This window comes from Anas acuta, chromosome 28 (genome assembly GCF_963932015.1).
Source record: "Anas acuta chromosome 28, bAnaAcu1.1, whole genome shotgun sequence".
Taxonomy (NCBI): domain Eukaryota; kingdom Metazoa; phylum Chordata; class Aves; order Anseriformes; family Anatidae; genus Anas; species Anas acuta.
In genome coordinates, this window is record NC_089006.1 from 2785908 (window position 1) to 2799842 (window position 13935).

Consider the following 13935-nt stretch of genomic DNA (forward strand, 5'->3'; position numbering starts at 1 on the left):
AGGGCAGATGAGCCCGGTGGTGGTTTTGGTGGTTTTTTCTAACCTTTCCCCGAGCTCTGAGCAAAACCCGTGGCTCCCCCTTCCCCTCCAGGTGCGGTTCGGCCAGCAGAAGCGGTACCAGGACTGGTTTCAGCGGCAGTACCTGTCCACCCCCGACAGCCAGTCCCTGCGCTGCGACCTCATACGCTACATCTGCGGCGTGGTCCACCCCTCCAACGAGGTGCTCAGCTCCGACATCCTCCCGCGCTGGGCCATCATCGGGTGGCTGCTCACCACCTGCACGGTGAGTCCTGCGGGCCAGGGGCACCCTCGGCTCCTCCTGCCATCCAGCAGCTCGGGGAGCACGTTCTTCCAGCACTAATCTGTAAATTATTCCCAAGTAAATTGTTCCCAACCTCCAGCCAGGCCTGAGAATGGGTCAGGGAACTGCGTGGGATCCCTTCCCCGCACGGGGAGGGTAACCTGCTGATGCTGAAAGCTGCCGGGGAGATTGGGGTTAGGCTTTGCTGGCCGGGCTGGGGGAGAGTTGCAGAGCAGCAATTAGGACGTCGGTCTTTGTTCTGGGCTCTGCATTCCAGTCCTGGCTCTGCTGCATGGTGGAGCCTTTGGGATCGGCTTTCCCAGCATGAACTTCACCGTCTCACTTCTAGCTTGTCACGCACTTTGCTTTTGTGCCTGGACAAATCTTGGAGGCCTCTACGGTTAAAGCAGGATGTGAGAGCACACGGAGCCCGAGGCCTCCTTACAGCCTCGATCACCCCTGCTCCCTCCTCCCAGGCAGTTCCTTATCCCTCCCAGCACTGCACTGTGCAGCAGAAGCTGGAGAGGAGGCTGCTGCTGTGCCCATGAACGCGTGGCAGATAAGGCCAAACGAGATATGGAGTCCAGTCCAGCACCACTGCAGGTTGTAGCCGCGCAGAGCACATGGCTGGTGTCTCTCAGTCTCGGGGCTGCCTTGCCCACTGCTGCTCTGCTTATTCTGGCTGGAGCTGCCTTCAGAGCAGGCAGATTTCTTCAGGAATTTCCCCCCTGCTCTGAAAACCCACCCAGAGCAGCAGCAGGAGCCCAGGGGAGCTGGAGCCAGCCCTGCCTTGTGCTGGTGGCGGGGAGAGCATCGCTGCCCCTCCTCGTGCAGCAGCAGGGCCCGGCACGTTGGGTGTGCAGAGACCGGTGCTCAGCACTCACTGATTGACTTTTTTTTTTTCTTTCTGTAGTCCAACGTTGCTGCTTCGAATGCCAAACTGGCCCTATTCTATGACTGGCTCTTCTTCAACCCCGAGAAGGACAGCATCATGAATATAGGTACCTGGGAACCCATCCCTGAACGGGGTCAAAGAAGGGGTTAAAGGCTTCTGGAGCTGGTGGAGACAGTGGGATCTGGTGGGGAAAGCCCAGCAGATTATCTCCAAAGAGCATCAGTTCCCTCCCCTGCCCTGAGCTCCCGGGGTCTGGCAGCTTGCAGGGGAGCTGCTCTGTTGGAGCCCCTTTTACTTGTGGCTTTTGCCACGTGGCAGCAGCAAGCCTCTTCCCCGAGGCCCGTGGCCAGCCCCAGCGTGTCCCTCCCTGCGTGCCTGGCTGCAGGGCTGTCCCCAGGCTTGGGGCACGGGAGTGGGGACCGGCAGAGCCCTGCTGCTGCCCGCAGGGAACCTGCTTTGTGCCTGCTGCTTGAAGCCCAGATGTTATTTAGGAGCTGGATGAGGGCAGGGGTGCAGAGGAGCCAAAAGAAGGGGGTTCCCTCTGCACTGGAGGGGCAGCAGGGTGGGGGGGAGAGGAGGGTGTTGGTATTTTGGGGCTCTCAGCACGGTGCTGCCTGCTCTCTCCTTCCAGAGCCTGCCATTCTCGTGATGCACCACTCCATGAAGCCTCACCCTGCCATCACCGCCACGCTGCTGGATTTCATGTGCCGGGTGAGCCCCCCCCCCCACCCCCTCGCTCCCAGGGGAGTTCCCTGGGTCACCAAATGAGTTGCGTGACCAGGGTTGAGTGGTGGTGGCTTTGAGAGCAGGGTCCACGTGGTCCCTCTGCCACCAGTGGGACAGGGACTCCTGTCCAGCGTGAAGAGAGGATGGTGAGGAGGAAGGGAGCCCCGAGGGCCATCTCCTCCCTGCCTAAACCACCCAGCTGAGCAGAAGTCACGCTCCAAAGAGAGCTGAGAGAGCTGGTCACTGTGCCAGCCCCTGGGGCTTGGTTTAGCCTCATCTGCTTGCTTCTGGTGCACAGGAGTGGAAGTGTGCTGGGCAGGAGCTGCTCCCTTCGGGATTGCAGCCGTGCTCTCCTCTGAGCCGTCCCCGCTGCCCATCGCTGGTGCTCGAATGCGTTGGGGTAGGTCGGTGCCTTCCCTCCTGTGCTGAAACTGGCTGGCTGCACAGCCTGCTCCCCGTGAGCTGCCCCTCGGTCTGTGCTGGACAGTCCCACAGGGCAGGCACCAGCAAGGCAGATGTCTTCACTCCCCAGGGAGTTCCTGGCGCAAAGGCCGCTGCACCCCGCAGTGAGGGCATTTCAGCAATCCCTAAAGCCAGCGATAATTGAGCTGCCAAACAGTGTCATCTCACTTCACAGAAACAAACAAACAAAAAAAAGCTGTTCCCCCCTTCCTTTTTTTTCTTTTCCTGCATTCCTCAGTGCATCATCTGGTTTTGCACTGTGCCTCTCGATTGCGAAACAGCCCGCGGAGCAGCTCGGAATCTGCCGGCAGCCCGAGAGAGCCCTTTTAACCTCCCCTTACCTATGCTAAATTACGGAGGGATTTTTCCCTGACTGATCTGCCAAGACCATAGTCAGGCACGCTGCTGCGGACGCTCAGCTAAACGATTTGCCTCTTCAAACCAGCCACCAGGGGCTTCTGTGAGTCCGTGTGGTCTATTGGTAAATCCAGGGCTGTTTCTGGAGCGCTGAGCCCCAGGCCCATGTGTCATTCATTAATGGGAATGCCACTGTGGGAACCCGTCTAAGACTTCCCATCTCTGCACATAAACCCTTCCAGAAGGATGAGCATTAGGAGGAAAAAGGCTTCTGAATTGTTCCCTTTGGTACCTAATGAAGTGCTTGGCCCAGTGAGGTCCCCTGGGGGTAAACAGAATCTGTTTGCCATGTTCCCCAGTCAGACCCATCACCTCCCTTTCAAAGCAAGGCCCTGCTTGGGCAGCAGCTACAGAGCGGGCTGTGCCCCTCAGCGCTGGGGGCAGCGGTGCCAAGAGGGCTGCTTCCAGTAATTTGGTCCCGGGGAGGGCTGATGGAGTTCTTGGAAGCGGGGTCTTTCTGTGGTGTGAGCGCTGGAGGAGCCGCTCGTTGCATCACTTCCCTCCCTCGCGCTCAGCACCGCTCGCTGCGCTCCCATCCCGGGGCTGCCCGCGGCCAAAAGCGACTGCTGCCTTCTGGCAGAGGATCTGATCTGGGTGGAAGGTTCCCGGGATGACCCAGATTGCAGGGAGGAGTTGTCTTCCTCTCGCCAGAAGCAGAGGACTGCGTGTGGACAGGGCTGAATGTTGCTTGGGGTGTCTGTCTCCTACCCACCCTGCGCCTGCAGCGCTCGCTGCTGCTTGGAGCATGGCTCTGGCAAGCCCTGGAGCCTCTCAACTGCCCGGGTGCTGCCTCGGGAGATTTCTCATCCCTGGGGGATGATGTGCAGGCTGGTCCTGTGGGGTAAGGAACCAGAGATACGGGGTGGTCCTCCCTCTGTGCTCCATCCCCGAGATGCCGCACTCACAGAGCTCTCCTGGTGCCCCTTTTGGTCAAGAGCAGCAGGGGTTTGGCCCAAGATTTTGGGCAACGGACCTTGGCTGGTCCCGGCTGTGTCGGGGAAGGGCTGGTGGCACTGATGTGGTCTTTCTCTTGCTTTCAGATCATTCCCAACTTCTACCCCCCGCTGGAGGCTCACGTGCGGCAAGGCGTGTTCAACTCCCTCACCCACATCGTGGAGAAGCGAGTCCTGGCGTAAGGCATCCTGAATTCTGCTCCATCCAGAGAGCTGCTGTGCAGCAGCCTTCCAGGGCCCCGGTCTCACCAGCCTAGTCAAAATGAACCCCAGTCCCTGCAGGAGGCATTTGTATTGCACACAACCCGTGGAATAAGCCTTAGTTCTGTCGTTGTGGTGCTGGGGCTTGTCCTGAGAGCAGTCCCTTGAGCCAAGGGGTTGGGGCTGTTAGAAATGCTGCAGCCATTCAGCCTTCCTGGTCGCCGAGCTGAGCAGCCTTGCTGGTGGTGCTCCAGCCTGCAGATAACTGCTCATCACCACGTTCCCATCCTGGTGAGGCCTCTTCTCCCCTTCCCGTGTGTCTGTTGGTGACACGGGTCTCGGTGGTGGCAAAGCGAGGGCCCCCCGGCTGCTGTGCAGGAGGGAAGGTGGCACCGTGCAGGCTGTGGTGTGTAGGACGAGTCAGAGCCCAGACAGAAGGGAGGAAATCCTCCGGCACGTGCAGCGGGGAGCAGCTCAGCAGGGCCCAGATGAAGGCTCATCCCTGGCTCATTGCACTCTGGAAGCATTCGGGGCTCATTCTCAGCATCCAGAGGGGCAGGGTTGGGGCAGGAGGCTTTGCAGAGCCCAGCACAGCTTTGGGGCTGGTTGCAAGCTGCCAAATGGAGCTGTGGAAGGAGGGTGGCCCTTGGGGGACTGCCAGGAACTGGGGAAGGGAAGGGCTTTAAGGACCGTGCAGTGGCTGGAGGGTCTGGTAGGTCTTGCTTTGGGTTTCCAGCTCCGTAGGGAAGCTGGGGCTGCATCCCAGCTGTTTCTCACCCTATTCCCTTCCTGCCCCCCCCCAACACAGCCACTTGGCCCCTCTCTTCGACAACCCCAAGCTGGACAAGGAGCTGCGAGCCATGCTGAGGGAGAAATTCCCGGAGTTCTGCAGTTCGCCCTCGCCCCCCATCGAAGGTAGGGAGCGGGTGGGTGGCAGGGGGAGGCTGCAGCAGGGCTTCCCCCAGCGGTCCCACAGCGAGAGCTGCCTCCAGGAGGTCAGAGCCGGGCCCCAGGGAGATGATGAGAGCTCTGGGTGCCTGCGTTTTTGGGTGGCCGTGAGCTCCCCTCATCCCAGCCCCGTGGCACGGTAAAGCCGCTCGCTCCCTGTTTCTCACTCTGTTCCATGGGGGGTGCTTAGCCTTTCGTCTCTGTAGGCTAATTGATTAACCTTAATTAGGTTAAACAAAGAGCAAGCGTTTCCAACCTGAATTTACCAGGAGAGTGCAGCTGCTCGGCCATATCCGCTGAAGGGCTGTGCCTGGGAGCCTGTCCTTGCCGTTGCACCAGCTGAATTGGCAGAAGGAACCCATCCCAGCAGCAAACCCTGCTGCCCCGAGCCCCACGGCCTCGTGGAGCTCCCCGAGCTGTGGCTTTGCTCAGGGCCTTGGGCTCTGCTGCTGGCTGGGGCGAGGGATGGAGCAGGAAGGGAGCTGGGCAGCTCGCGTGGAGAATGCCCTGGTGCTGCCGCGCTTTACCCCGAGTGGGGATGGTGAAATGGAGTCACGGGGAGTCCTGTGCCCCAACGTGAGTTTCCCAGGGCCTGTCACTCGCCCAGGATCTCTCTTCCCCTGTGCAGAGCACTCAGCTGTAGCCAGAGCCTGGTTGTGGTGACTCACGAGCAGAGCTTGTCCTGCCCCGGGGCTGTGCCGGGAGCCGCCGTAACCTCGCTTCTGCTCTCACCCCTTTTGCATTTGTTCCCTCAGTCAAAATTGAGGAACCCGTTTCCATGGAGATGGACAATCACATGTCAGACAAAGATGACAGTTGCTATGACAACGCCGAGGCCGCCTTTAGTGACGATGAAGAGGATTTGAACAGCAAAGGTGAGGGGTGCAGCCAGCCGGGCACCAACACTCCCGGCACCTTGGTGTCGGGGCAGTGGCAGCCAGCGCTCCGCCACAGGTCCCCTTCATGTTGGGAGGTCCCCCAGCTGCAAGCACAGTGCCTCAAAGCCCCTTTCCATGAGCAGCAGGGATCACTGCACTCCAGGCAGACCCAATTTTCAACACCCAGGCTTCCATCTGCAGGAGATGCTCAGCCCGATGCTCTCCTGCTGCCTGGCTCTGAGGCTGCTGCAGCTCCGTGCTCAAAGGAAGAGGCCGTGGGGCCTCGTCGCCTTGTGTGGCGATTCCCTGGAGCTTCACACCTCTCAACGCAGCCCTTTCCTTGCCCTGAGTCCTCTCTGGATGTCTGACTAGTCGCGAGCCCTGCTGCACTGCGTGGCTGGGAATCCCTGTGGCAGCTGCTGTGCTGGATGGTTTGTTTGGGAACAGGGTGTCTCTGTTCTCAGGCAGCTGCTAATGAGGCTCAGGCCTTTAATTGCTCAGTCACACGGTTTTCATTACACTCACTGGAGGCCTCTGCGAGTCCCTCTCGAAGCCATGGGGCTGACAAATCTGCACGAGGCCAGAATCCCCTCTGCTAGCTCTCTGGAGCTGGAAGCATCTCAGGCTCTTCTGGCCCTGGTGGTAGGACCCCCCTGGGCCTCCTGCCGTGCTGGAGGGCTACCCCTGCGGTGGGGAGGGGCTGCAGGCCCAGGGTGGGGGAGAGGACTGTGCTGGGGCAGTCCAAGAGTCCCGACAGTGCCTTGAGGGCTGCCTGGGGCCCTGGAAGAGGCACAGGCTCGGAAGCCACACGCAGAGGAGAGGATTTTTGCAAATGGGGTCGGCCACCTTGTCCCATCCTGCAGTCAGAGCTTCCCCGAGGGCACTTCCCTGCTGACCCTGGCACTTCTGGACTCTGCTGCAGTTCGTTTTTTATGCCTGGAGTGAGGCTGGAGGATGAGGGTGTGGAAAAGCAGTTGGGGAGCAGTTGGGGTGCCTCAGTGCTGGAATCCTGATGGCGAGCGATTGTGCCTTGGGTGGAGAGAGCCCCGTGAGTGAGCTGTGTGTGAGCACGTTGGGGCACAGGCAAAGCATCACCTCTGGAAGCTTCACTGAGTGGGGGACACAGCTCTGGACACCCCCGTGTTCGGATCCCATCCTGCCCTCCTGACTGTGACCCCGACACATCTCCCAAGGATGAAGGCGAGGCCAGGGGCTGGGTCACACACCGGGGCACCGAATGCCCCCAGCGGCCCCACGCGACTCCTGCTGCTAGGACAGATTGCCTCGGTGCTTATCAGAGGCAGCTGCTTGGGAAAACGGGCAATTTCCAGCCTTACTTCTTTTGTTGCAGGGAAAAAGAGGGAGTTCAGGTTTCATCCAATCAAAGAAACCATTGTGGAGGAGCCCGTTGATATCACGCCGTTCCTGGACCAGCTGGATGAGTCACTGAAGGATAAGGTTCTGCAGCTGCAGAAGGGAAGGTTGGTGCTGGGTCGCATTTCATGCTGGTGTCTTTGGGGCAGTGCCACACGAGACCTTAGAGCCCTGCTATTCAGTGCTGCTTGCTTCAAGAGCCCTTCTCAAAGCTGATGCCCTCCTGTGGCTTTGTCTCCCTGTAGCCCCCAGAGGTCTCTGCACAGCTTCTGCAGGAAAAGCCCAGCTGGTTTTGCACAGTGCTGGCTAAAAAGAGCCTTGCAATCTGTCCTTGGAGCAGGCTCAGGCTGGGACACCCCAGCGATGCTCCCACTCGCAATGCACCCACTTGCTCACCCCAGCAATTTCCTGGGGGCTACAGCGTTTCTCTGAGTCGGGGGCAGGAAGGCAAAAGGCTTTGAGCTTCATCCTTCCCTGCTGCTGGACTGCCGAGGGGAAGCTGTGCAGGCCTTTGGGGCTCCTGCTGCTTGGGACTGTCAGTGCCTGTCTGCATGGGGCACGCTCTCGATGCAGAGATGTACCTGTTCCTCTGCCTGCATGTTCCCCATCGCCGCTGTTGATTTGCAGTGACCTTGGAATTAACTCCATCTAAAGACGGCTAAAAAAGCTATTGTTTTTCAGACCTTGGCATAGTGGGCTGATTTAACGTAATTTATGGCTTTATGGCTTTAAGTGCATTTAATCTGATGCTTTTAGTCATTTAATTTGTTTGTCTTGCTGCAGACAACCTCGGGCACTTTTGTAAGTAGGTGCCGCAGCAGTGCAGCGCGTTCTCCCAGGGCTGGGTCTCTGCAGTCTGTGCTTCGGAGCCGTGCCTTCCTCTAAGCCTGGCACCAGCGCAAAGCAGGGCCACCCCCACTCTCAGGTCCTGGGGGCTCCCGAGCAGAGCCAGCTCAGCACAAAGCCCCCTTGTCCCTGCTCTCGGTATCTTCCTTTGTAACTTGGATTTCCTCTTGTTTTTGTGCTCCAGCGATACGGAAGCTCAGTGTGAGGTCATGCAGGAAATCGTGGATCAAGTCCTGGAGGTAACAGCACGGACCCGGAGCAGTGCTGCTGTCTAGCTGTAAAACGAGAGCAGCTGGAGTGGCACGGGCCAGGCAGCTCCAAGCCCGCCTGGTTCTGCCCCACGAGCTTTGCCTGAACGTGGGACACAAGCCTGAGGACACTCAAATCTGAAACAAGCTCCAAAGGCCACCGGGCAGCTTCACCCGTGGCTGTTAAACACAGCCCCAAGCTGCAGCGTGCTGGGAGGCTCTTAGGGAAGCTCACACCGTGCAGTTTCCTTATAACCCATGGCTGAACGTCCCCAGTAACCCCTGTCAGGCAGGGTGCTGGGTGCTCACACTGTGACCCCACGCAGCTGCGGAGCTGCTGTGGGCTTCTGCAGGCGCCGTGCAGCCGGGGTGCTCCCTTTTGGTGCTCCAGAGCGGCTGCAGCAAGGCCAGCCCAGCAGATCTGCTGTGGATGTTTTCCAGCAGCTCGGTGCCTGCAGGGAGGTCGCATCCCCTCCCTGTCATCAGCTGCCTGCAGAGTCAAGTGGCCTCTCAGCACAGCTCCTCCCGCGGGAGCGTGGAGACGGGGCTGGACAGGGCACGAATCCTCAGCACCAAGTGGCCCCGGTCCCTGCTAGCCCTGTGCAGTGAGAGCTGAGCTCGGTGAATCACCGTCCATCAGAGGACGAGTGGACCCCAGTGATTGTGGAGTGCTTCAGAGCCAGACGTCAGCTCGGGGCTCGTCGTGCTGGTGACCAGCTCTGGCATCTCCCGGTGCTGCAAAATAGCAGCAAAATGGCTCCTGAGCAGCTTGGGTGGCGTTCCCAGCAGCTCTGCTGCGTCCCTTCCAGCTGGACCTGTGCTGGGCAGGCAGGTTTTGAGCTTCTGCTTTCCCTTCTCATTTCTTCCCTCCTTTCTCTCCACCAGGAGGACTTTGACTCCGAGCAGTTATCGGTGCTCGCATCCTGCCTCCAGGAGCTATTTAAGGCTCACTTCCGTGGTGAGGTTTTGCCAGAAGAAATCACAGAGGAGTAAGGATTTATTTTCCTGTCTCATCCTTTCACGCTGGGACTCGGGCTTTTCCTAGTAACGCTTCCACCATTTCTGGAAGGCTGTGCTGAACCCAGCAGCTCGCCCTGTGAAGCAATCCAGGGTTCACCAGCGGTCAGCATGGAGCTGCTCAGCAATTATATCCCAGGCTCCAAAGAAACCATCAGCGACCTGCTGCCACAGGTCCTCGTGTCAGAGCTCCGTTTAGGGGATGCTCGGGTGGCTCCTGGCATGCAGGGTACAAAATAATCCACCTGCCCCTGCTGTGCTGGCGTACACCAGCGCCATGCACCCTTCCTCCTTGATTTTATTGGCATGGGTTTGAACTGAGAGGTTTGGGGTTCTGGTATCAGGACCATTCCTGTCTCCCCATCAGCTAGGGCTCAGCCTTGATGGCCTGAGGACTGCAGCAGGCAGTGCACGGGGCTTTTTTCTTGCTATTTTCATGCTGATTTAGCCCAGTCCAGATGCTGAGTGCCCGCTGAGCTCTGATCGTTGCGTTTGTCCCACAGGTCTCTGGAGGAATCGGTGGGGAAGCCACTCTACCTAATATTTAGGTATGTTTGTTCAGACTCCTGTTTGCTTCCTGACCACCACCGCGGGTGAACCCCATGGGTCTCATTCTGCCAAGACCCCACACCAGCCCCAGCACCCCCAAGATACCACAACCAGAAGAGTTTATTCCTTCCTTCTGCCTACGCAGCGTTTTGTGGGGTAGAAACACTTAAACCACAGGAAAATCCCAGCTCATCTGGCCGTTTGGGGAAGCTGGGGGGATCCCTGGGGTCTCTCCCCCATACCTGAAATCAGCGGGTGGCCAGGACCTGGGGCCGGGTTCCCTGCGAGCGGCCGGTCCTCGGCAGCAGAGAGCTCTCGTGTGGCATCCCGTGTAACGCAGCCGTTCTCTGCTCCCCAAGGAACCTCTGCCAGATGCAGGAGGATAACAGCGGCTTCTCGTTGCTGCTGGATCTCCTGTCCGAGCTCTATCAGAAGCAGCCCAAGATCGGCTACCACCTCCTGTACTATTTAAAAGCCAGGTAGGTCAGAGAGGGTTGGGGGGAAGCACCCGAGCCACGACGTGGCTCGTACGGCCTCCCAGAGCCAGCTTGGTGCTGGGGGGCTCCCCCCTCACCCCGGCACGTCTCCTTCTAGCAAAGCTGCAGCAGGGAAGATGAACCTGTACGAGTCCTTCGCTCAGGCCACGCAGCTGGGGGACCTGCACACGTGTCTGATGATGGACATGAAGGCCTGCCAGGAGGACGACGTGCGGCTGCTCTGCTACCTCACCCCCTCCATCTACACAGAGGTGAGGACCCCGCAAGCACCAGGAGCCCCACGGGGGCAGAGGCAGGCTGCTGGGGCCAGGCTGGTTTGCTTCTGAGGTTCAGGCTTGTTACACTGCAGCAACAGAGCAGACAAACCTAAAAAAAGCTCCTTTGGGCTGAGCCCAGCCCAGCCTCCATCCACCCCCAGCCCAGCGTGGCGGGGACCAGCGGGCTGCCGTCATCCTGCTTCCTCACAGCCCCGTTAGAGCCTCGTGCTGTCTGCGTGGTGACGTGCTGACCTTGCTGGCCCGGCTGCATCTCGTGTTTGGCTCCGAGCACAGCATTTTCTGCGCTCCCTGGCTGCGGTTTTGCTCTCCCTCCTCTCCGGAGAGCGGCAGGTTGCAGGCTCTGCGCAGACGCCTCATCCCCGAGTCCGGGGGAAGCAGCGCTCAGAGCGAGCTCTGCTGCCTGCTCCAAACCCCTGGGTTCAATGAAACGTTTTATTGCTTTCAGCACTCGGTGCTGAGCTGGAGCCAGCTGGACTCGCTGCAGCAGTCGAGAGCAGGGCGCGCTTGGAACGGGGTCGCAGCTCGGTCCCAATTCTCACAGCCCAGCCGGGTCTTGGACGGAGCTGCTGCTGCCTCCCTGCTGCCAGGATGCTGGCGGGGCTGCGAGGCTGCAGCCTTCTTGTGCGGTGGTTGCAGGACAGAGGCTGCAGCCAACAAGTGTCCAGCCACTGCCTGGCTGCTGGGAGCAGCGCTGGGGGTGGGAGGGAGGAGGGAGGCAGGCTAACATCACGCACTCGGGCTCATCGTAGGGGTCACGGTGCTGCCTGTACTTTCTCATTCCCTGGGAGGAATGAGCTGGCCCCTCTCCTCCCTCCTTTCTGGCTGGTTCAGCAGGAACATCTGCTGGGCCTTCAGGCTGTCCAGCCCCGTTCCTCATGAGCGCTCCTGAGGGCTTCTGTGGGGCAGGGAACACGGCAGCAGCCTGGGAGAGGGAGGAAAACCTGCACACGAGCAGGTCTCGCCCCGTGGTGCGTGCCCCAGAGGGATCCTGGCGTAGCACAGCAGCACAATCCCCCTGGTGCTTCGAGCGCTGGCTCTAACGCCCTCACCCCAAAATGGGGTCAGGCTGCTGCCCCCATGGGTGCAGTGACCGGCACGAGCCCGGCAGGACGTCCCGAGAGCAGCCCGTCTGAACAGCCCGATCCCGACTGCGCAGCGGGAGCTCACCGCCGCCAACTTCCCTGGCCTTTTGCCCCGCCTGTTGATTTTCTGATTTGCTTGCAGCTCTGCGTAACGCACGAGAGGGCCTGGGACAGCCAGCGAGGATGTGGAAAAATGGGGAATTGTAACCGTTGTGCTCTGGCTGACTTCTGGCAGCCAAAATTGAAGCAGCCTCGCTCCTCGCGCTGCCCTGGTCAGCGCCGGCCGCATCCCACAGAGGCGCTGGGCTCTGGCTCTGGCACAAGGAGGGATGCGCACATCGAAGCCAGCGCTGAGGAGGAGCCTTGCTGCAGCCCGGGGGCTAGGAGAGCTCGGCTGGCCGCCCCCTCCAGCCCTCTCCTGAGCCCTGCCTTGCTTTTGCACCCTTGCAGTTCCCAGACGAGACCCTGCGAAGCGGCGAGCTGCTCAACATGATCGTGGCCGTCATAGACTCGGCGCAGGTAAGGCAGGAGCTGAGCTGGGGCTGGGGGCAGCACGTTCCCGGTGTGGCAGCGCTCACCTCTGCTCCCAGGGGGTTTAAACCCCAAATGGCCCGGCCTCGGAGGGCGTGGGGCAGTGGGGTCTGCTCGCTAAGTCCTTCGTGCTCCCGTTCTGGCTCTGGGATGCCCACGATGGCTGGTGCTTGGCCGGGAGGTGCTTGGTGCAGCTGGGGAGGTGCCGTGCCCTGCTGGGTGCAGGAGGGTGCAGGGAGCCCGTCCCTGCTGTGCTGCGAGCCCAGTGGGGCTTGGATCACGCCCAGCTCCCCATCCCGGTGGGAGACCCCTCTGAGCAGAGAGCCAAGCCCTCGTTAGACGCTGCTGGAAGGAGCCTCTCCCCACGGGCACGCCGAGCTGCCACAAGCAACCCAAAAATAGCCCCGGTGAAAGCTGGGGGCAGGGAGGTGGGCACCGGCAAGAATGCTGTGCTGCGTGTTTCTGCTGTCTAGGCTCGTCTGGAGCGTGATCTGCTGATAACCCCGTAACTCGCCCTATTTATACACCATTCCTGGCCAGCCGCGCTTTTCCCAGCTGTGCCGGAGCCAGAACGCCTCGCCAGCAAGTTTTGCTTGGCGGGCTGGGGCTGGAGCTGGGCGCAGGAAAGGTTTGGGCCGCGCTGCCCTGACCCCCCCAACCCAGCCCTGCTCTTGCTCCTCCACTCCTGGGCTCCGCCGCGCTCTGCAGGCAGAGGTTTTGTGTTTCCCAGCAGAGGCCCGTAGCGTTTCCTCTCCCCTCCCTTCTCCGATTCCTTCTCTCCTTCCTGTTATTCTTCAGCTGTTTCCCCGCGATGCTCTGGCTGCGTGGCCTCCTCACCCAGCCCACGGGGGCCCCACAAACCTGCTGCCACGAGGGGAGCGCTGGGGGCACGCGGAGCGGGTCCCCGCTGCTGGCAGGGCTGTGCCAGGAGGGGGACAGCTCGTGGGGATCTGCTGCCCATCCTGCGCCCCCAGCCCGGGCGTTGATGCGTGATTAACCTCTCATTACTTCCCCGGTCCCTCACAGCAGCTGCCTCTCCTTGATGCTTCCTAAACCAGCCCTGATTTAGGAGCCACCTGCAGCACGCAGGGGTTTGGGGCTCTGCTGGATCCCTGCTCCCGCTGGGATGATGCTGGAGGAGCGATAACACCTTGGCTTGCTCTCCAGGCCCGGTTGTTCCCATGTAAGAGGGCTCCTGTGAGCCTCAGCATCCCGCTAACCCCCTTTGCTCTGCCGCCCAGTTGCAGGAGCTGGTGTGCCACGTGATGATGGGGAACCTCGTCATGTTTCGGAAAGATTCAGTGCTGAACATCCTCAGTGAGTAGCCACCGGGGCAGGCACCAGGGCAGGGGGGGGAACTGGGACCTGGGCATCCCCAAACCTTCCTGTCCCCACTGGGCTTTGCAGAGAGACCCCAAAAGGGCCGGTCCCTGCAAAGCCCTTGCCATGGTTTTGCCCTTTCTGGCTGCTCACAGAGCAACCAAGAGTGGTTCTTGCTGGCCCTGTTACGCCGAGGTCTGGATTTCCTCATGGTGTTATTGCCACTGCTTAAAGGATCACTGCCCTAAACCCGATTGTGAGATTGAGCCGCGCGATCCAAGCTGTGAGCTCTAATGGGTTTTACTGAGCTGGCTGCGTGACGGCTTTAGGAGCCCTGGCTCTTTGCAGTGCCAGGCAAAGCCTAATCCGGGGCTCTGCAGCCCGCCTGGGCCGAGAGAAAGCAGAGAGGAGA

General features: G+C 60.2%; 1 protein-coding gene across 1 annotated transcript in view; it reads left to right on the plus strand.

The window, feature by feature from the left end:
* Window positions 1–13935, plus strand: part of INTS3 (integrator complex subunit 3) — a 37176-nt gene that overhangs the window by 18418 nt on the left and 4823 nt on the right. Inside the window, exons 10-23 of the mRNA XM_068662773.1 lie at window positions 92–283; window positions 1215–1302; window positions 1828–1907; window positions 3842–3933; window positions 4764–4870; window positions 5659–5778; window positions 7133–7262; window positions 8186–8240; window positions 9135–9238; window positions 9770–9814; window positions 10175–10294; window positions 10410–10563; window positions 12123–12191; window positions 13445–13520. Coding sequence (XP_068518874.1) covers window positions 92–283; window positions 1215–1302; window positions 1828–1907; window positions 3842–3933; window positions 4764–4870; window positions 5659–5778; window positions 7133–7262; window positions 8186–8240; window positions 9135–9238; window positions 9770–9814; window positions 10175–10294; window positions 10410–10563; window positions 12123–12191; window positions 13445–13520 — 1432 coding nt within the window. The remainder of the gene's footprint in view (window positions 1–91; window positions 284–1214; window positions 1303–1827; window positions 1908–3841; window positions 3934–4763; window positions 4871–5658; window positions 5779–7132; window positions 7263–8185; window positions 8241–9134; window positions 9239–9769; window positions 9815–10174; window positions 10295–10409; window positions 10564–12122; window positions 12192–13444; window positions 13521–13935) is intronic.